Below are 21,664 nucleotides of genomic sequence, written 5' to 3'. Positions count from 1 at the left end.
GCCCGGTTCTACCTCCTTCCCAAGATCCACAAGCCTGACCACCCTGGCTGACCCATTGTCTCAGCATGCTCCTGCCCCACGGAACGCCTCTCTACCTACCTCAACATTGTCCTATCCCCCCTAGTCCAGGAACTCCCCACATACATTCGAGATACCACCGACACCCTCCACCTCCTCCAAGACTTCCATTTCCCTGGCCCCCAATGCCTCATCTTCACCATGGATATCCAATCCCTCTACACCTCCATCTGCTATGACCAGGGCCTCCAAGCCCTCCGTTTTTTCCTCTCCAGACGTCCCCAACAGTACCCTTCCACCAACACTCTCATTTGTTTGGCCGAACTGATCCTCACCCTTAACAATTTGTCCTTTGGTCTAGAGGAAGTGGGAGGATTCAAAGGGGTAGCCATGGGCACACGTATGGGCCCCAGCTATGCCTGTCTCTTTGTTGGCTACGTAGAGCAGTTGATCTTCTGTAATTACACCGGCACCACTCCCCACCTCTTCCTCCGTTACATTGATGACTGTATTGGTGCCACTTTGTGCTCCCGCGAGGAGGTTGAGCAATTCATCAATATCACCAACACTTTCCACCCTGACCTTAAATTTACCTGGTCCATCTCTGACAGCTCCTTCCCCTTCCTGGACCTCTCCATCTCCATTAATGACGACCGACTTGACACTGACAGTTTTTACAAACCCACCGACTCCCACAGCTACCTGGATTACACCTCTTCCCACCCTACCTCTTGCAAAAATGCCATCCCGTATTCCCAATTCCTCCGCCTCCGCCATATCTGCTCCCAGGAGGACCAGTTCCACCACAGAACACACCAGATGGCCTCCTTCTTTAGAGACCGCAATTTCCCTTCTCACGTGGTTAAAGATGCCCTCCAACGCATCTCGTCTACATCCCGCACCTCTGCCCTCAGACCCCACCCCTCCAACCGTAACAAGGACAGAACGCCCCTGGTGCTCACCTTCCACCCTACCAACCTTCGCATAAACCAAATCATCCGCCGACATTTCCGCCACCTCCAAATAGACCCCACCACCAGGGATATATTTCCCTCCCCACCCCTTTCTGCCTTCCGCAAAGACCGTTCCTCCGTGACTACCTGGTCAGGTCCACACCCCCCTACAACCCACCCTCCAATCCTGGCACTTTCCCCTGCCACCGCAGGAACTGTAAAACCTGCGCCCTCACCTCTATCCAAGGCCCTACAGGAGCCTTCCACATCCATCAAAGTTTTACTTGCACATCCACTAATATCATTTATTGTATCCGTTGCTCCTGATGCAGTCTCCTCTACATTGGGGAGACTGGGCGCCTCCTAGCAGAGCGCTTTAGGGAACATTTCAAGGACACCCGCACCAATCAACCACACCGCCCCGTGCCCCAACATTTCAACTCCCCCTCCCACTTTGCCGAGGACATGGAGGTCCTGGGCCTCCTTCACCGTCGCTCCCTCACCACCAGACACCTGGAGGAAGAACGCCTCATCTTCCGCCTCGGAACACTTCAACCCCAGGGCATCAGTGTGAACTTCAACAGTTTCCTCATTTCCCCTTCCCCCACCTCACCCTAGTTCTAAACCTCCAGCTCAGCACTGTCCCCATGACTTGTCCGAATTTTCCTACCTGCCTATCTCCTTTTCCACCTATCCACTCCACCCTCTCCTCCCTGACCTATCACCTTCATCCCCTCCCCCACTCACCCATTGTACTCTATGCTACTTTATCCCCACCCCCACCCTCCTCTAGCTTATCTCTCCACACTTCAGGCTCACTGCCTTTATTCCTGATGAAGGGCTTTTGCCCGAAACATCGATTTCGAAGCTACTTGGATGCTGCCTGAATTGCTGTGCTCTTCCAGCACCACTAATCCAGAATCTGGTTTCCAGCATCTGCAGTCATTGTTTTTACATCATTCTTGTATCTGTCAAGCCATTTAAGCTTTTGATAAATGTTGATGATGAAGAATAATGCAATTACAGTGACATTGAAGATCAATGGATGGTGGCTAGTCTGTGTCTTGATACAGGTAATCATCTGTAATTTGTGATGTGACTGTAATCTGCCAATTGTCAGCTCAAGGCTGAACGTTAACCAATTTTTGCTGTGGATTAGTGTTATTTCATTACCAAATGAGTTGTGAAAGGAGTTGTACTCTTGATGTCCTCAGCACATAATTCTACTGTCCTACAGAACTTAATATGGAGGAAATGTTATTGATGGAGCAGCTACAAGTGCTTGGACTGAAGATATTTTCCTGAGAAACTTATCCAGTGATGTCCTGAAGCTCTGATCGACCATTTTACTACTTCATTTGATAACTTCGGTCGCTGAAAGTCTTTTCCTTTGCTTCACATTGGTACAAGTTTTGCTGGGGCATTTTGAAGCACATGTCAAAAATGAACTGTGGATTATTTTCATGACATTGAGTTGATGTTTAAGTTGTTGATGTAAATCAGAAAAATAATTCTGGAGAATGCTATTAATGGATTTTACACCTTAACATCAGTCTCTGATTCAATCTTTTAAGAAGGGACATTGATTGTTTGGGAAACAGAAATAAATAACACCCCTTTAATGGGACACAAAGCAGGCTACTGCACTTTGTCATGATAGTTGCTAATCTGTAAATCTTGCTCTTAACTCCTATCTCTAAATGTTTTAAAAACATCTAATAAGCTTTGTTGACGTATTATCACATTCCCTTTCCAAGATTTCTAAAGTTTGCTAATCCTTTGGACTTCTTTGTCATTTCCACAATATGCTTACCAAAATTAACTTTGTCACAACTAACAATGTACCATAAAAAGCATAATGTTAGATTGTCAACCTGTTGATGTTGCAGTAAAATAGCTTATTTACTTAGTAAAGACCTGTTCATGATATTAATGTATTCAATTTGTCAATACTCAAAATAGTTGATTATTATCACCTAAATTAAGTTCTCTGATTATTTCACTGATACAAATAATCCAGTGCCAAAGTTAACATTTGAACTCAGGTATTCAAATTCAAGACCATTGCTGTTCACACATTCATGTTACAATCAGTTACATCATCCTAAATGTTACAAATTTAAATTAAGTGATACGGTAAAGGAATAGGTCGGGGAAAAAACATTGATTTGTCCCTTCAACTTGAATCGCGACTGCATCATTGTCAAGCAGTAGTATCTTGCAGTAGCTGAGGAATTTCTGACTGAGAGTCTTCTAACACCAGAGCTGAAGAAATCAGGATGTGTGATGAGAAATAAAACTTGAAGAAAGAAGAAACAAAGAAGTCAACAAATTAATATTAAATTATAACAATTATCATTCTTTTCTTTAAAAGATCCAGTCCAAATTGTCCAGTCACTGCAAATAATGAACTGTTAGATTAGATTACTTACAGTGTGGAAACAGGCCCTTCGGCCCAACAAGTCCACACCGACCCACCGAAGCGCAACCCACCCCCCTACATTTACCCTTTCACCTAACACTACGGGCAATTTAGCATGGCCAATGTAACATAGTAACAACCTACGCACCCCTCACTCACTGCTATCCATGTGCATGTCCAGCAGTCGCTTAAATGTCCCCAGTGACTCTGCTTCCACCACCACTGCTGGTAATGCATTCCATGCATTCACAACTCTCTGCATTTAAAAAAAAATTACTTCTGACATCTCTTTTATACCTTCCTCCTAATATCTTCAAACTATGACTTCTCGTACCAGTCAATCCTGTCCTGGGGAAAAGTCTCTGGCTATTGACTCTATCTATTCCTCTCATTGTTTTGTACACCTCGATCAGGTCTCCTCTCTTCCTCCTTCTCTCCAGAGAGAAAAGTCCGAGCCTATTCAATCTTTCTTCATAAGGCAAGCCCTCCAGTCCAGACAGCATCCTGGTAAACCTTCTTTGCACCTTTCCCAAAGCCTCTCTTTCTTTCCTATAGTAGGGCAACTAGAACTGGACACAGTATTCCAAGTGTGGCCTCACCAGGGAATTGTAGAGCTGCAGCAAAACCTCACTGCTCTTAAACTCTATTCCCCTGTTAATGAAAGACAAAACACCATATGCTTTCTTAACAACCCTATCCACTTGGGTGGCAACTTTGAGGGATCTATGTACTTGCACACCCAGATGCCTCTGTTCCTCCACACTGCCAAGAATCCTGGCTTTAATCCTATATTCAGCATTCGAGCTTGACCTTCCAAAATGCATCACTTCGCATTTTTCCAGGTTGAACTCTCTCAGCCCACCTCTGCATCCTGTCTATGTCGCGCTGCAGCCTGCAATAGCCCTCTATATTATCGATGACACCTCCAACCTTTGTGTCATCTGCAAATTTACTAACCCACCCTTCAACCTCCTCATCCAAGTCATTTATAAAAACTACAAAGAGCAGAGGCCCAAGAACAGAGCCCTGCAGGACCCCACTCAACACTGTCCTCCAGGCAGAATATTTTCTATCTACAACCACTCTCTCTGCCTTCTGTTAGCCAGCCAATTCTGAATCCATATAGCCAAATCTCCCTGTATCCCATACTTCCTGACTTTATGAATGAGTCTACCATGGGGATCTTTATCAAATGCCTTGCTGAAATCTATATACACCACATCCACTGCTCGACCGTCATTGACCTGTCTTGACACCTCCTCAAAGAACTCAATAAGATTTGTGAGGCATGACCTGCCCCTCTCAAAGCCATGCTGACTGCCTTTAATTAAGTTATGCTTTGCCAAATAGTCATAAATCCTATCCCTTAATTTTTTCCAAAACATTGCTGACTACAGACGTAAGACTGACTAGTCTATAATTGCCAGCGGTTTCCCTATTACCCTTCTTGAAAAGAGGAACAACATTCACCTCCTTCCAATCCTCCGGTACGACTCCCGTGGAGAGTAAGGAGGCAAATATCTTTATTTTTTAAAAGTGACAGCCAATCACTTGTGCCACCTTGGCTATTTCTTGCAATCCATCACAACTTCTCACTGACTCAGTGTTGTGTAGGGAAAGGGAGGCAGTAGCTGCTCAGAAGGAAAGTAAGCCTCAATGTGTTCTGCCGTGTGATTGTTTGGTAGTGCCATATTTGTGTCAGGGAGTTGCTGCTGCTTTGTCACTAGGTAGTGACATGAACTGAAGCTCTTTGTTCCTGTCCATAAGCACTAGCTCCACAACATTTATTGGCAGTTCACAAGAAATGCAGTGGAGCATAAAATGCGTTGCAAGTAGAACTGTGCCAGTAGATCAGTGTCACATGAATTTCCTGCTTGATTATACCATGCACTAACTTTTTGTTTTAGGTAGCACCATGAGATGGCTTGATGAATCTAAAGTAAATTACTCAAACTGGGCTTCTGGGGAATTGCCTGGAGAAACTTTTGATGCCGATATATGTGTCGTTATGGACACAGAGTCAGGGAAGTGGAAAACAGTCAATTGTGATGAAAACTTTGGAAGATCAGTGGCATGTGAAACAACAACAAGTGAGTAGAATTCAAGCTAATCTTCGCAAAACACCATGTTTTTTGTTTGCCATCATCAAGTAGATTTAAGGAAAGTTTTATTGAGTTTATCATCTCAGTATATACTTGCATTCTTGGGAGATGCATTGTCCATTTCTGTTGCAGTTTGTTAAAGTCCGACTCAATTCAATAGATATTGAGATGTTTTATAAAGATTCTCTTGTTGCCTTGTATACACTGATTCTGAATCGGATAAGTGATGCAATATTGTTGTGAAGATGTGGGTACACTGTAGCTTCTTAAGAGAGTTAAAAGCTAGGAGAACTACCTGACAGCACCAAGTGTTCTGAAAAAGATATAATGTAACATTTGGTCGAACAACTTGATTAGCTGGTTGCCTGGAGACAGCAAAACAAATTTGAATTAGGCCAATCAGTTTAAATTCTACCCCAAAAAATACCAAACTCCAATCAAGTTTGAATTTAGTATGTTGACAATCTTAAAGCCAGTGAGACGATCCAATGCTTTGGGGGTATAATATTCGGGAAAAATGAACAGTTAGGAGGAGAACTGCCAAGCCACCAACATGTATGAGATTGCCTGAAAAATAGCTGTCTTAAAGGTACTTTTATCAATCAGTAACCTGTGAAGTATTATCCCTAAGAAGAAAAGAACACACAAGAAGATCCAAATAGAAGATTCGACAGCTGGCTGGTTTTGAAAATTTGAATTTTTGGTAAATCTTAATTAGGGGGTTTTATCAGACTCGTATTATAGAAGGGGAGGTAAAAGATAGGTTAGAGGAAGGAGTTATTAGTTAATTATTCTTTGTTATACTTTAAGAAATAAAGTAGTTAATTTTTCCTTTAAATAGTTCTTGGCCTCTCAAATTTTCAGATTATTGCACAGGATAAATCTTTTCTGTGTTACTGGTTTAAATTAAGCAAGAGGGTGTACCCCGTGTCGTAACAATATACTTGGAACTTCAGCTGTTTTACTGGATTAAGCATTATAATAAACTGTGACACTGTATTGGTTATTTTCTTAGCATCATACAGCATAGAAACAGACTTTTTGTCCTACCATGCATTGTGACTGTTTCTATTTACAGACTATATGCTATTTGAAATGAAATTTTATATTTTACCATTTGTTTGAACATATTTGACTTGCATAATAGGTTTAGGTACAATAGGTACAACTGACCGTCCACATATGTGATCTAAATTTGATTTCAGCAGATGGAATGAAAATCTCTTCTCCTTTATTTTTAAGGCTCCAAAATGAGTTGACCCGATTTCAACAAAGTTTGCAGTGGTCACCAGATACATCTTACTGCACTATTCCCATATTCCTGTCACTTGATTCTATTTCTGTCCAACTATCTGTCAAACTCTGACATGAATGCATTCAACAACTAAACATCATAGCTTGCTGGTTTAGAGAATTCCACATGTTCAGAACACCTTTTTAAGTGTCAAACGTCTCCTAATCTCAGCCCTAAGTGGCTGGTTCCTTATTCAGAGTTCTCGACTCCCAATTTAGGGGAAGCATCCTCCCAGCATCTATCTCACCAAATCCCTTAAGAATTTTATATGTTTCAACTAAATCACCTCTCCATTTTCTCAAATTTTAAGGAATAAAGATCTAGTTTATTCAATGTCTGTTCTTAGGCCAATTTCCTCAACTTAGATATTTGTCTACTGAATTTTGATTGCACAACCTCCAAAAATGCACACAGCCTTTCTTGGGTAATGAGATCAAAACTGAGTACAGTGCTCCATATGTAGTCTCATTGACTCCCTATACAAATGCAGCAAGATTTTTTTTTCCTGCCTCTCTAAACTCCCAATTCCTTTACAGTGAAGTAATCTTAATTGTTTGCTGTATCTGCATGACACCTTTCTGTAATGTGTGTATCAGGACAGGAAATCCCTCTGACTGCCAATATTTGACAGTTTCTCACTACTTAAAATGTGTTCTGATTTTCCTTTCTTTCCAAAATGGGTAACTTCACATTTTCGCTACTCAATACTCCATTTGCAATATTCCTCCTCACTTAATCTGGTCTAATCCTTTTTCAGGCTTTTTAATCCTCATAGTTTACTTTCTCACTTAACCTTGTGTTGTTTGGAACTTTTAATATGTTACATTCAATCCGTTCACCTAAGTCATTAATACGGGTTATAAATAACTTAGACTCAAGCCTTGATCCTTGTAGTATTCCACTAATTACAGTATTGCCAACTGAACATGGCTGGTCTATTTCTACTGTCGTCTTTCCATTAACCACTCTTAATCCATGCAAACATATTAACCTGTTTAATGCTTTATGGAAATCCAAGTGCATGACATGCAGAAGCATCTCCTTATTGAGCCTATTAGCTACATCAAAAAACCCTTTTACCCAGTTTTGCCAAACATGATAACACATCTGTCATCATAAATTGTAGTATTTCTTGGTGGCCAGCAAATTGATTATCAAGTATCTAGTTGCACTGTTAACCACTTGAGTCCTTTGCTACATTTTTGCTTCTTCATGACTTCTGGAATGTTCTTGTATTTTCTACCATGAAGCCAGATGCAGTAAATTCACCAATGTTTCTACCATGTCCATAATCCCCATCATAATTTCTCCAGCCTTTGGTTTTGAAGATCCAGCTTTATGCTCTAATCTCCTTTTTATGATCTCTTTTGTCAGATTTTGTTGCCTCTTGCTGAATTATAAAACCCACCCACTTCTCTGTTTTACCATTCTTTTTGGCAAAATTATAAGCCTCTTCTTTTAATCTAATATCCTTAACTTCAGCTGTTATCAGCAGTAATACCACTTTATCTGTTGGGATTTATTCCTTAAGAGAGTGAATAAATATGTTGCAAAATGAGAATTCTTTAAATGCCTAATGGTGTGAACAGTTGGGGAGGGGTGAATCGGTTGGCCTCTTTTTTTTTGTTTCAACCTCCCCAGTTAGCCCAGCAAACGTGTACATTCTTTTTGGTACAGTGCCCTAATTAATATGCATTTAACTGTTTTCACAAGAAATAATAATAAGACCAGTACAAAGAGTTTTTTGAGAGAGAGTAATTTTATTTCCTCAACTGTGAAAAGTAATAAAGATGCAATGCTGAAAATGTGTTGCTGGAAAAGCGCAGCAGGTCAGGCAGCATCCAAGGAACAGGAGAATCGATGTTTCGGGCATCAGCCCTTCTTCAGGAATGATGCCCGAAACGTTGATTCTCCTGTTCCTTGGATGCTGCCTGACCTGCTGCGCTTTTCCAGCAACACATTTTCAGCTCTAATCTCCAGTATCTACATTCCTCACTTTCTCCAATAAAGATGCAATGTCAAGCATAAAATCTCTGAAATGTAATTTATCCTATTAGGATGGTGTACATAATGAGAGAAGTAGAGAAGGTTTTAATCTAAATAATGAGGACAAAGGCCCAAATTTGAGAATTTATGATGAGTCAAATAGAGGGAAAAAAGGCAACGGAGACAGGAATTAATGTTGAAAATGATAAACAGACAATGACAAGAAAGGACAGAGAATGCAGGTCTGAGAAAACCAGTGGATAGAATTAGAAATTACAAAATTAAAAATTAAGGCACTGCATTTGAATACAAATGGCATTTGAAACAAGATAGATGAACTAATAATATAAATTGAGATAAATAAGTACGATCTAGTAGCTCTTACTAAGACATGGCTACAGGATGACCTAGATTAGGACCAGAATATCGAATGGTATGTGACATTTAGGAAGGACATGAAGCAATGGAATGGGTGGAGGAATGCTTCTGATGTGTGAAGATTAAATATGTACAATAAAGAGGGATGACTTAAATTCAGGAAGCCAGGATATAGAAGCAGTCTTGGTAGAGATGAAGATTGATAAAGGGAAGAGTTCATTTGGCGTTGTGTAGAGGTCCCTACCAGTAATTACATGGTAGGACAGGATATCAAGAAAAAAATAATGGGAATTGTCAAAAATGGCACAGCAATCAATCATGGGAGATTTTAACCGACATAAAGACTAGATGGGAAAACGTAGTCTCGATGATGAATTAATTGAATATTTTTGGGACTGTTTCTTAGATCAGCATGCTTTTAGCACCAAACAGAAATGTTGAACTAGATCTGATTTTGACTAATGGGATAGGATTAATTATTGATCTCCATGAAAGCAGCCCAGGTTAGCAGTGATCATTATGATTGAAATTTACGTACAGATTAAGGGAGAGAAGTGTGGGTCCAAGACTACCATTTTGAATTTAAACAAGGGGCAGTTATGACAGCATGAAAGCAGGCCGAGTGAAAGTGAAGTAGCAGTTTAGAATAAGGGGTAGGTCAGTGGAGATGCAGCAGCAACCATTTAAGGATTTATTTCAGGAAGCACAGAATGGATGATTTTAAAAATTAAGAGAAACTCTAAGGACTGACCTGTCCTCCATGGTTAACTAAAAAAAGTCAAAAATAGTATCATATTCAATGAACAGACACGGAATTGTGCAAAGATAGGTGGCAATCAGGGGATTGGGTAGAATATAAACAACTGCAAAAAGTTTCTAAAAGATTAATGAGGAGGAGAAAAATTAGAGTACAAGATGAAGTTAGTCAACAATATAAAATTAGATGGGAAAGGTTCCTTAGATATTTATAAAAGAGAGTTAACAAATTACGTATTGATTCTATATTAAACAAAGTCTGAAGAACTACTAATGGAGGATAAAGAGATGGCATATGAATTGGAGAATTTTGTGTTCGTCTTCACTAAAAATAATACAAGTAACAACCCAGAAATAGCTTTAAATTAAAAATTGTAAGGGAGGAAGAATTTCAAGAAAATTACATTACCAAGGAAGTAATAAATTGTTACTTGAGTAAATTGTTAAAACTGCAAATTGACCATTCCTGACTCCTGATGGATTTCATGCTAGGGTCTTAAAATAAGAAACTAGTGAGATAATGGTTGCATTGGTTTTAATTTTCCAAAAGTCATTGGATTCAGGGCAAGTTCCTTTACACTGGAATGTAGCTAATGTAACTCCTTCCTTCAAAGAGGGAAGAGTGGCAGAAAGCAGGAAACTGCAGGCCAGTTATCAGTCATAGGGAAAATATTAAAAGCTATTATTAAAGATAGAAATACAGGGCATTTGGATAAGCACAAGACAGTCAGGTAAAGCCAACACGGTTTTGTCGTCAGGAAAGCAAATGGAAAGCCCTGTTTTATTGTGAGGGCAACTGAGTGCAAGAGTGGAAGGTTATACAGAGCTTGGGTGAGTCTACATCTGGAGTACTTTATACAGTACTGGTTGTCATACTTGTGGAAGGATGTTATTGTGTTGGAAGCAGTTCAGAGACACTTTACTCGACCAATATTTGAAATGAGTGGATTGCCTTATGAGGAAACACTAAATAGTTTTAGACCTCTGAAGTCACCTTTGGGTGGATATAGTCAAACACTCACTATCCTGAGGGAACTTGACTGGGTGGATGAAAGGATGTTTCCTTTTGTGGGAGAATCCTGAACTAGGAGTTACAGTTAAAAATAAGAGGGTACCTATTTAAGACATTGATAAGGGATAAAAAGTGAGGGTTGAGTAGCTTTTGGAATACTCTTCCTTGAAAGGCAATGGATTCAGAATCAGAATTCAGAAGTGTTTTTAAGGTAAAGGTAGATTCTTGATTACTAAGGGTATAAAAGATACTTGGAGTGCAGAAATGTTGTTTTTTATTAATTTGTTTATTTATTGTCATGTATATTTTGCTACAAAATACAGTGAAGTGTTGTATAATGTTGCCACTCCCGGGCACCATCTTAAAACACAAAAATAAACCAAAACATAGGATATAAAGGCAGAAAAATAAAGAAAATGAAGTTCACCTTTACAGTCCTTGTTAAATGCTCAGCCATGGGCCTGGAGTGGCCAGCCACAAGTCCCTTCACCATGCCGCTGGAACAAGAGTTGCCACTCTCTGGCACCATCTCACCTCCATCAATGCTGCCACCATGAGTCCTTGCTAAACCTCACCAACGCAGCCACCACCGATGCCACTAGGTCCCATATTGGCCTGAAATTGATTCTACAGCTAAGAGTCCGCTCTGGGTCTACATCACTGATGCCAATGTCGCTGTACACAAACTCACCACTACCTCTGTGAGTCAGTGCTGGGTATAGAGTGGAGGTTAGAATCAGTTCGGCCATTGTTGATCCTTGTTCATATATTCATGCGTGTTCATATGGCGCAAATACCCAGAGACACGTGAACAATCGATGCAGATAAATGCACACAATCTCAGTTTCTCTCACATTCTGACTCTCTCACTCACTCACAAAAGAGCACAGTGTCCAGCATAGAGGAATGTACACTTTAGAATCCTAAAATTGTTCTTGAATTGAAAGGTTTTAACCTGAGACCACGGTTGGTTCATTGGTATCTTTCAATCAATACGGTCACTGGTTGCTTTCTCCTCTTGATAAAAGAATACTCAGCATATGATCAGTGCTGCATCCTTGGTCCTGTTTGCTTTCTGTGTTTAAAAGTAGCGCCTTGAACTACAAGCTTTGTATATCCCATGTCTGTGGGAGGTATGTTTTTAGGATTCCTAATTATAAACGAAGTTTCTTTTTCAACATGAACATTCTCAGGTGTAAATCAAAATCTGAGTCATGCCCTATGGACTTGCTAGTTCACTTGATTACCCTTTGGGAAAATGTACATTTCATCTTGGCTGTATCTTGTTCAATTCACATTGGTTTCATAGAACCAGTCCAAATTGTAATCAGGTGATCACTGTGGCCATCTTAATTCTGTAATTTTGGCCCCTTTTTAAAAACCATTTGTAAATGGAAAGCTCCATTTTAGAAAGTATTAGACCAGACAATGGAATTCAAAAATCGGTAGTTAATACTTTATATCATTGTGACACTATCCACTGTCATATTTTAGTCCAGGTCCCCCTTGCGCCTGAGCCAAAGTACCCCTCAACCATATATAATTAGTTTTCAGACTTAAGATACCAGTTTTTGATTTACTAATTTACTCTCAAATCAGCAAAGTTTGACTGTCCAATTAACATTCTTCACCCTTCCTGGTTCTAACCATGTCATTGTTTCTAAAGTAGACCATTTATAACTGGCCCCTTCTCATCCCATCTCAAGTTCCCTAGCAAAGTGGAAATGTCCTTAACCCTGACACTGAGCAAGCAACACCCCCTTCAGAACTCTTAATCACATCTGCAGAAAATGCAAATGATCCACCTTATTGTACTATCCCTAAAAATTTATGTCCCCTTGTTAACTATAGCATGATCCCTTAGTCAAGCATTCTAAAAACTTAAATAATTCTATTTGATGTTATTTGCCATAGTAAACAAAATTCACATTCTTCAAGTCTCTAATCTATAACCGTTCTCTCATCTATATAATCATATTAATATATTTAAATTTTGGCGATAGCTTAAATATCTATCCTCATGGCATCCCCAAAATTGCTCACCGTATTAAAGCAATGGCCAAAGCAATGTCTCGTACCTTTTTGTATACCAGTTGTATATTTTCAATTTCTCCATTTCCCATGCTCCCTTCTTGTACATACTCATCTAAATTAACTCCAAATGATCAATATATGACCGGAGGTAATGGAGGTCTGAATATACTTGTCCATCTTAGTGACTGTATTAAACATAATTATCATTGTATATTTGTCCTTAATTGACATTTATCTTTCTCTGTTATCTTTCGTTGTGGAAACATGTAGTCATTACTTTATACTTTGCCTTCACAAGAGCCATATACTCTTCAGTGATGATGTACTTCCAGAAAACTGCATTCAAACTCACTCAAGGTTTAAAGTACCCCAAGTCTGGGATCCACATTAGTATAAAACTTTGGAATGCTGTGCACCTCCAGTGGAAAATTTAGTGAGAATTACATTATTTTAGGTTAACTATTTTGACAATTTAAGATTGCATTTTGAAGGTTTCTTTTAGTTTTTGATGTAACAAGGAAAGAAGTATTTTATTTATAGTTATCTACAGAATTTGCACTAAGTTATGCAAATTGATTCAAACAAAGAAAATGTTGAGCCATCAGATCAATAAAGGCAACTAAGAAAAATTTGATTTTGCATCAATGTGCTGCAAATACTGGTTAACTCTGCCACCTCTTCAAAAGGTTTTCGCCTCACAACAAGAAAACATTAGCTAAATAGACAGGAAGGGGTCAACTAATCTATCTGGATTGGGTGTTTCTTATGCACAAGATTAATATTCATACCAGAATATTTAATCTTGTCTTCCTTCTTCCTTCCTAAGCAAAACTGGAATAAAATCCCCATAATTCATTCGGTGACATCAGTGATTAAACGTCTGCTCCTGACACAATCATATGTGGAGCAAATTAAATTAATGTTAGCAAACAGGCAGGTAAGGTACAAATCATTTAACACGCTGAGTGTGCTCTGCGCTGCAGTCAAATGGTATGCATTGATCCGTGCAGTGCACTTTATGCATCGAAGAAAAGCAAATGTCTCCATTGATTAGAATATGTCAATGCAGACATGCATAAAGGACATAGATAGAGAGCAAAATGCAATAACTCATTGATTGGCTTACTCTGTTTTGTAGCATGTTCACTAATTAAACAGGATAACAATGTATTTTAATTGGGATTTTTCAATTAGCTCTTCACAAATTAATACATGAATGTATTACACAGACACCTGAACAGATAAGTTTGAGGGTTGGATCTTTGAGTATCAAGGTAGCAAGAGAAAAGGGAGCAAATTTTGGACAGGGTGACTTTGTGTTGTCTGTGCTTCAATCTGCATTTCTCTTTTTCCACCTTAATTTCTGTGAGTACTGATGGCAGCTGCACCTTCCCTGTCGATTGCACACAAATGTTGTGGAACATGATGGGTTGCAAGAACATGTTCCTGGAATGTTTACATCTCATTCATTCTAGTTCCCATACACCGCCAGGTTGAACTTAATGTAGTTCCGGGGATAGTTGTACGAAGGCTCTGGAGTAGAAAGGGGACTTAATACTCACCATTCTTCCTCCCTAGTTCGGCAGAAGACTTGCTGCAGCCATCAGTGAGTGACGTAATTGTGTTTGACAGTTGTTTGCCTCTTAAACTCTTTCCTGTTTCTTCAGATGCTTCTGCAGCAATCCCAATTTTACAACACTGGACATTTCCTGGATGATGCTAGTGAGCTCCCTCTTTCTGGCAAGATTCTTACTGGAAACACTTCATGAATGCCAAGTGATTTTGTTGCCAGGATTGGAGGATTTGAGCTATGTGGAAAGGCTGAACAGGTTGGGGCTGTTTTCCCTGGAACGTCGGAGGCTGAGGGGTAACCTTATAGAGGTTTATAAAATAATGAGGGGCATGATTAGGATAAATAGGCAAAGTCTTTTCCCTGGAGTGGGGGAGTCCAGAACTAGAGGGCATAGGTTTAGGGTGAGAGAGGAAAGATAGAAAACAGATCTAAGGGGCAGCTTTTTCATACAGACGGTGGTGCATGTGTGGAATGAGCTGCCAGAGGATGTGGTGGAGGCTGGTACAATTGCAACATTTAAAAGTCATCTGGATGGGTATATGAATAGGAAGGGTTTGGAGGGATATGGGCCTGGTGCTGGCAGGTGGAACTAGGTTGGGCTATCTGGTCAGCATGGACGGATTGGACCAAAGGGTCTGTTCCCATCCTGTACATCTCTATGACTGTGTCTTCTGACGTGGGAACAAGGGGCAGCTTAAGCCCTGCCTCTTGCAGTGATTGTGATGAGATCAGCCAGCTGGACCTCAGACAGTATGATTTTCCTGAGTGGGACTGTTACCTGGTCCAATCAGGGAGACCTGGCTGACATATAAAGGTGAATGTCAGGGATATTGAGCCCCAGAAAGCATGACTTTGTAAGAGGCATTCTATCGTTAAATGTTATGCATTTGTAATTAAAGGGTGATTGGTGATGGGATGCTGACCTCTGAAAAATTATTTCACCTTTTATCCAATAAAACCATAAATTTCCAATATGAAAAGTTTTTAGTTTTTGTCTTAGTTGAATTATTTAATTTTAAGCCCCTTTCCTGTTTCTGCTATATTTGATCTTTCAGACTGATGGACAGTTTCTAGAGATTAGAGAATTCTTACCTAGTTTTCTTTCCTAGATTTTTGTCTCAGTTTTTTTATCTGGTGCCATGTAGAAGTAAGATGTTACTTTCAGGATGGATCCCTCTGCAGGGGCCCAAGTTATTCTGATTCCTGTATGCTGAATAATTTAGTGATCTTAATAATTATGCATTATGTGTATTTCTAAAGCAATGTAAACGACTGACTATGTCCATTAAATTTCAATCTGCATCACACATTCAGGGCCTTTATAAAGCATTATTCCATACAGTGAGTTCAATGGATTTTTTTCTCATCCATTAAAACCACTTGGCATCTGCCTTTGCAGAAACTTTGAAAACCTTTCTTTTTGAAGATTTGCCCTGCCAGAAGGTTTCAGCAATCTGAGATATTTGATATTCTCTGTTCAGACAGATCATGTGAAAATACCTTTCAGCTCTGCAATGTGTGATGTAGTACATTATTGTGATTTTTAAAGAAAAAAACCTGTTCTGATATTGTGTGACACATCTCCAGGGCAAATGAGATTTCAATTCAGATTATCTGGGCCAGAGATCAGTAGTTCCTTTCCAGAAAATGCTCATCTTAGCAGAATGCTAATAAAGATTCCAGGCACTTGTATTTGTAATTCTTATGATCCTGAACACTTCACAGTCAAATATACAAACTTTTCAGTATATATTTAAAGTTATGATGAAAGGAAATATGGCAACCTATTTTCATAGTCAATGTCCTATCAATGATGGAGATAAACGAACAGATAATTTATGTGGTGGTTGGTGAGCATGAGTAGGACAATTTATCTGCTCTTCAAACTGTACCATAGAAGATTTTATGAGCAACTAAAGCTTGGCTTCCCAAAGTAGGCTCATGGTCTGAACTACTGGGACTGAGAGCTTGGAGGCAGCTATGGCCATTATGAAGCTCTAATAAAATTATAACACACACTCTCTCTCAGTTCTAACTGAAGGATTGCAGCAATTTTCAATTCTTGAAATGGGATCACTGAGGGAAAATGTTTGGGAAGCACTAACTTAGACAGGAATGTGATTTAACATTTTATCTAAAAGGGAGCATTTCTGAGCAAGTCACTCAAGTTAGCAACCTGCATTATGAGCTCATATCTAAAGACCATAAGATGTAAGAGCAGAAATTAGGCCATTCAGCCTATCAAGTCTGCTCCACCATTCAATCATGACTGATAAGTTTCTCAACCCCATTCTCCCGCTTACTCCCCATAACCCTTGATCCCTTTGATACTCAAACCTATCTATCTCCATCTTAAATATACTCAATGACCTGGCCTCCTCAGTCTTCTGTGGCAATGAAGTTCATAGATTCACCACTCTCGGGCTGAAGAGGTTTCTCCTTATCTCCATTCTAAAACGTCTTCCCTTGACTCTGAAGCTGTATCCTTAGGTCCTAATCTCTCCTACCAATGGAAACATCTACTCTGTCCAGGTCATTCAGTATTCCTTATGTTTCAATTAGATCCCCCTCTTCCTTCTAAACTCCATCAAGTATAGACCCAGAGTCCTCAAACATTCCTCATATGTTGAGCTTTTCATTCCTGGGACCATTCTTTTGAACCTCCTGTGAACACGCTCCAAGGGCAGTACATCCTTCCTGAGATATGGGGCCCAAAACTGCGCACAATACTCCAAATGTTGTCTGATTACAGCCTTATAGAGGCTCAAAAGGTCATCCCTGCTCTTATATTCAAGACCTCTCAAAATAAATGCCATCATTGCATTTGCTAACTACTAACTTCCTAACTACTGACTCAACCTGCAAATTTACCTTTGGAGAATTGTGGACTAGAACTCCTAAGTCTCTTTGCACTTCAGACTTCTGAATTTTCTCTCCATTCAGAAAGTAGTCCATTCCTCTTCTTCCTATCAGAGTGCATGACCTCTCGCTTTTTCATGTTGTACTCCATCTCTCCCTCTTTGCCCACTGTCTTAAACTGTATAAATCTTGCTGCAGCCTTCTTGTCTCCTCAATGTTACCTGTCCCTCTACCTATCTTTTTAGCATCTGCAGACTTAGCCAGAATAACCTCTGTTCATTCATCTAGATCGTTAATGTATAACGTGAAAAATTGTGGTCCCAAAACTAAGCCTCATGGAACACCACTTGTCACTGACTGCCATCCTGAGAAGGACCCTTTTATCTCCATTCTCTGCTTTCTGCCAGACAGCCAATCTTCTATCTATGCTAGCACCTAGTCTCTGACACCACGGACCCTTATCTTAGTCAGCAGCTTTCTGCGTGGCGCCTTGTCAAAGGCCTTCTTGAAGTCCAAGTAGATAACATCCATTAGCTGTCCTTGGTCTAACCTGTTCGTTACTTCCTCAAAGAATTCTAGCAGATTTGTCAGGCATGACCTCCCCTTGATGAAACCATGCTGACTTTGCCATATTTTACGAGACGGTCCAAGTATTTAGAAGTCTCATCCTTCACAATGGATTCCAGGATCTTGCCTACCACCGAGATTAGGATAATAGGTCTGTAATTTTTCCTGTTGTGTCTTTCTTCCTTTATAAGCAGAGGTGTCACATTAGTAATTTTTCAGTCCTCTGGGACCCTTCCTGATTCCTGAAAGATCACCACTAACCCCTCCGCTATCTCTTCAGCTATCTCTCTTCGAACTCTGGGGTCGGGTCCAGGTGATTTATCCACCTTCAGGTCATTCAGTTTTTCTAGCACCTTCTCCTTGGTGAAGATGACCATACTCAGCTCTACCCCCTTACTCTCTTGAATTTTTGAGATCTTACTCGTGTCTTCCACAGTGAAGACTGACATGAAGGCCATTTCCTTATTCCCCACTGTTGTCTCTCCAGGGTCATTTTCCAGCAGTACAATGTCCACTTTTGCCTCTCTTTTTCTCTTTATATATCTAAAAAAACTCTTACAGTCTTCCTTTATATATAATTTTCTCCCTCATTTATTTTTGTTGACCTCTGTTGGTCTTTGTAAGCTTCCCAATCCTCTGGTTTCCCACTGCCGTCCACCACATTATATGCTTTCTCTTTTGCTTTTATGTTATCCCTGATTTCCCTTGTCAGCCATGGTTGCCTCATCCTTCCTGTACCTTGCTTCTTTTACCCTGGGCTAGCTTAGAGTGGTGCTGGAAAAGCACAGCAGTTCAGGCAGCATCCGAGGAGCAGTAAAATCGACATTTCGGGCAAAAGCCCTTCATCAGGAAACATCGGGCTTTTGCCCGAAACGACGATTTTACTGCTCCTCGGATGCTGCCTGAACTGCTGTGCTTTTCCAGCACCATTCTAATCTAGACTCTGGTTTCCAGTATCTGCAGTCATTGGTTTTACCTTCTTTTACATTGGGATGAATCTCTGCTGTCTCCTGAATTACCCCCAAAACTCCCAGTCTCTTCTACCTAGCTCCTCCCTTACGCCTTTGTAGTTGCCTTTATTCAGCTGTAATACCATTACCTCTGATTCTATCATCTTGTTCTCAAATTGCACACTAAATTCAATCATATTATGATCACCGTCTCCTAAGGGTTCCTTCACCTTAAGCTCCCTCATTTAGTCTGCCTCACTGCACAACGCTAAATCCAGTACTGCCTGTTCCCTAGTGGGCTCCACCACAAGCTGCTCCATTTTGTAGACATTCTACAAATATCTTTTCTTGCAATCCACTACCAACCTGATTTTCCCAGTCCACCTACATATTGAAATCCCCATGATCACTGTAACTTTCCTACATATCTTTTCTATCTCCTTATGCATTTTGTGCCCCAGCTCCTGAGTCCTGTTTGGAGGCCTGTACATAACTCCAAATATGTTTTTTTTTACTTTTGCGCTTCCTCAATTCCACCCACACAGATTCTGCACGAACTGACCCCATTTCATTTCTTACTGATAAGGCAACCCTACCCACTCTGCCCACCTGCCTCTCTTTTCGATAGGATGTATATTCTTGAATATTCAGCTCCCAGTCCTGATCCTCTTGCAGCCACGTCTCTGCCTTGCCCACCACATCATACCTGCCAATTTTGATCTGCGTCACAAGCTCATTTACCTTATTCCTTATACTGTTTATATTCAGATATAACACCTTCAGTCCTCTATTAACCATCCCTCTTCTCGTTGTCATTCGTTTGTCCAATGTGCTTGAAGTTTGATTATTAACCCTTTCCATACACTCTGTCCTACTTGTGTGTATGCTGGAAATTTTAATAACCTCTCCTGAATTCTGCACTTTAACCACCTCTTTACCAAAGTGGGACTCAAACCCACAAGTCTTTTTGACCATGAGTGATTGCCACCTGTGATCTAAGGCTGGCACGTATCTGGCATTGATTTACTATAATAAATAAATGTTAACAAAGCCTTGATAAGCAGAAAAGCTACCAATCAACGTATCATTTTGAGTTTACTCTGAATATTATAGAACATTCCCTGCGGGTTTTTTTTAGCTCAGATTTACATTGAGGTATCTATTAGGTCTTAGATTTCTTTCCCAGCTCTACAGGTAATTAATTAGCTAGCACTAGTGTGACAACTGATGTCATGTTTAGTATTTCATGGAGGACTTATGTTTTGAAGGATTGTAGCAAGTTGAATAATCTTGCAGAAATACCTGAATTGCTTCTTTAGAAGAGAGCATTGAAAAGTTACTATGGATATTGAAGTTGCATTCTAAACAAGGGCTCCTAGAAATGGCAGGATTGGTGATATCTGTTGCTTTGCTGTAAACCCTTGTTTACTGTGTGGTATCTGCATGAAGAATGTTACGTTATTGTCTGAAATTTGGTAGGGAACAAGAATCCTATGAGTTAGGGCGGCCTAGCTGATATCTTCTGTTCCTGAAAAAGCCATCTTATTGACTTAATTTACTTCTTCCTCTGAAAGAGTAATTGAAGGAGCTTCACAATATTGTATTTGCTAACCCAGTCTCTGCAGATAAATCCCAAACAGGGCTGGATAGACTCTATGCAAAGAGGATGTTTTTCCTAGTGGGGAATCTCAAACTAGGGTTCTTGGTCTCAGGATAAGAGTGGACTATTTAAGATTGAGATGAGGAAAGATTCTCTTCACTAAAATGGCAGTGATCCTGTGGAATTTTGTACCACAGAAGGCTGTGGAGTCCAACACACTGAATAAGTTCAAGATAGGTAGATGTTTAGATTTTAAAGGCATCCAAAGAGTATGGGAAGAAAGCAAGAGTATGGCATTGAAACAGAGGATCTGCTTGATTATATTGAAGGGCAGATCAGGTTCAAAGGGCCAAATGGCTACTCCTGTTCTTAGTTTATACGTATTTTTTTGAAATCCTTTCACCTTGAATGCTTGAGTTTTGAAATTATTTTGAGGAATAAACATGTATACTTTCATAATACTAACTGTATGTTAATCATTATTTTATTCTCCTTGAATAAAGGTTTTGATAAATCAACAATTGTCTTTACTAATGAAACTTGATTGAATTTTTTCATTTTAAACATGATATGTTAAGGTATTTTATTGGCCATCTCGATAACAGGGAAGTATATTTTTATTTTATGTTGTGACCTATGAAGCAGTGAGATTAGAGTGGTAGTACACTCATCTCGCCTCAGTTGTCACATTAGCATTACTGTACATACAGCTTGTCACTTTACTTGGAAATCATGGAAGTTTTCTTTTCTAGTTGCTGTACCTGATGGAGAAAAATGTTCAAGAGGTGAGTTTACGTATCAAATACATTATTTTAAACACTTGATCTGAAAATGTTTTTTATTCATGGTATCTTAAAGAATTGATGCTTTTTCGTATTATCTAAGATCAAAATAAAAGTGTAACTTGGGTGCCATGACGTCCAGTGTCAGGGACAACTTCCTTGAGGAGTGAAAGAGTAAATGATCAGGCAGATTTATAAAACTAATAAAACGTATAAATCTGTTTGACACATGAAGTACATTCCATTCACATACTGTCCATCAGTAACAGTAGAGTATCTATCTAATATATCAATTATACTACTTTCAAATAAACAGAGAGCAATTGCAAACCAAAATCTATGTATTTTGTCTTCTATTACTCTATCTTAGGGAAGGAA

General features: G+C 39.8%; 1 protein-coding gene across 2 annotated transcripts in view; it reads left to right on the top strand.

Annotated features, from left to right (window-relative positions):
- Positions 1 to 21,664, top strand: part of cd302 (CD302 molecule) — a 45,874-nt gene that overhangs the window by 11,692 nt on the left and 12,518 nt on the right. For both annotated transcript variants that reach the window (XM_072579433.1, XM_072579432.1), the window contains 2 exons: positions 5,301 to 5,483; positions 21,257 to 21,289. In XM_072579433.1, coding sequence (XP_072435534.1) covers positions 5,301 to 5,483; positions 21,257 to 21,289 — 216 coding nt within the window. The remainder of the gene's footprint in view (positions 1 to 5,300; positions 5,484 to 21,256; positions 21,290 to 21,664) is intronic.

This window comes from Chiloscyllium punctatum, chromosome 10, assembly GCF_047496795.1.
Source record: "Chiloscyllium punctatum isolate Juve2018m chromosome 10, sChiPun1.3, whole genome shotgun sequence".
NCBI lineage: Eukaryota > Metazoa > Chordata > Chondrichthyes > Orectolobiformes > Hemiscylliidae > Chiloscyllium > Chiloscyllium punctatum.
This window is presented reverse-complemented; position numbering and strand designations above follow the sequence as displayed.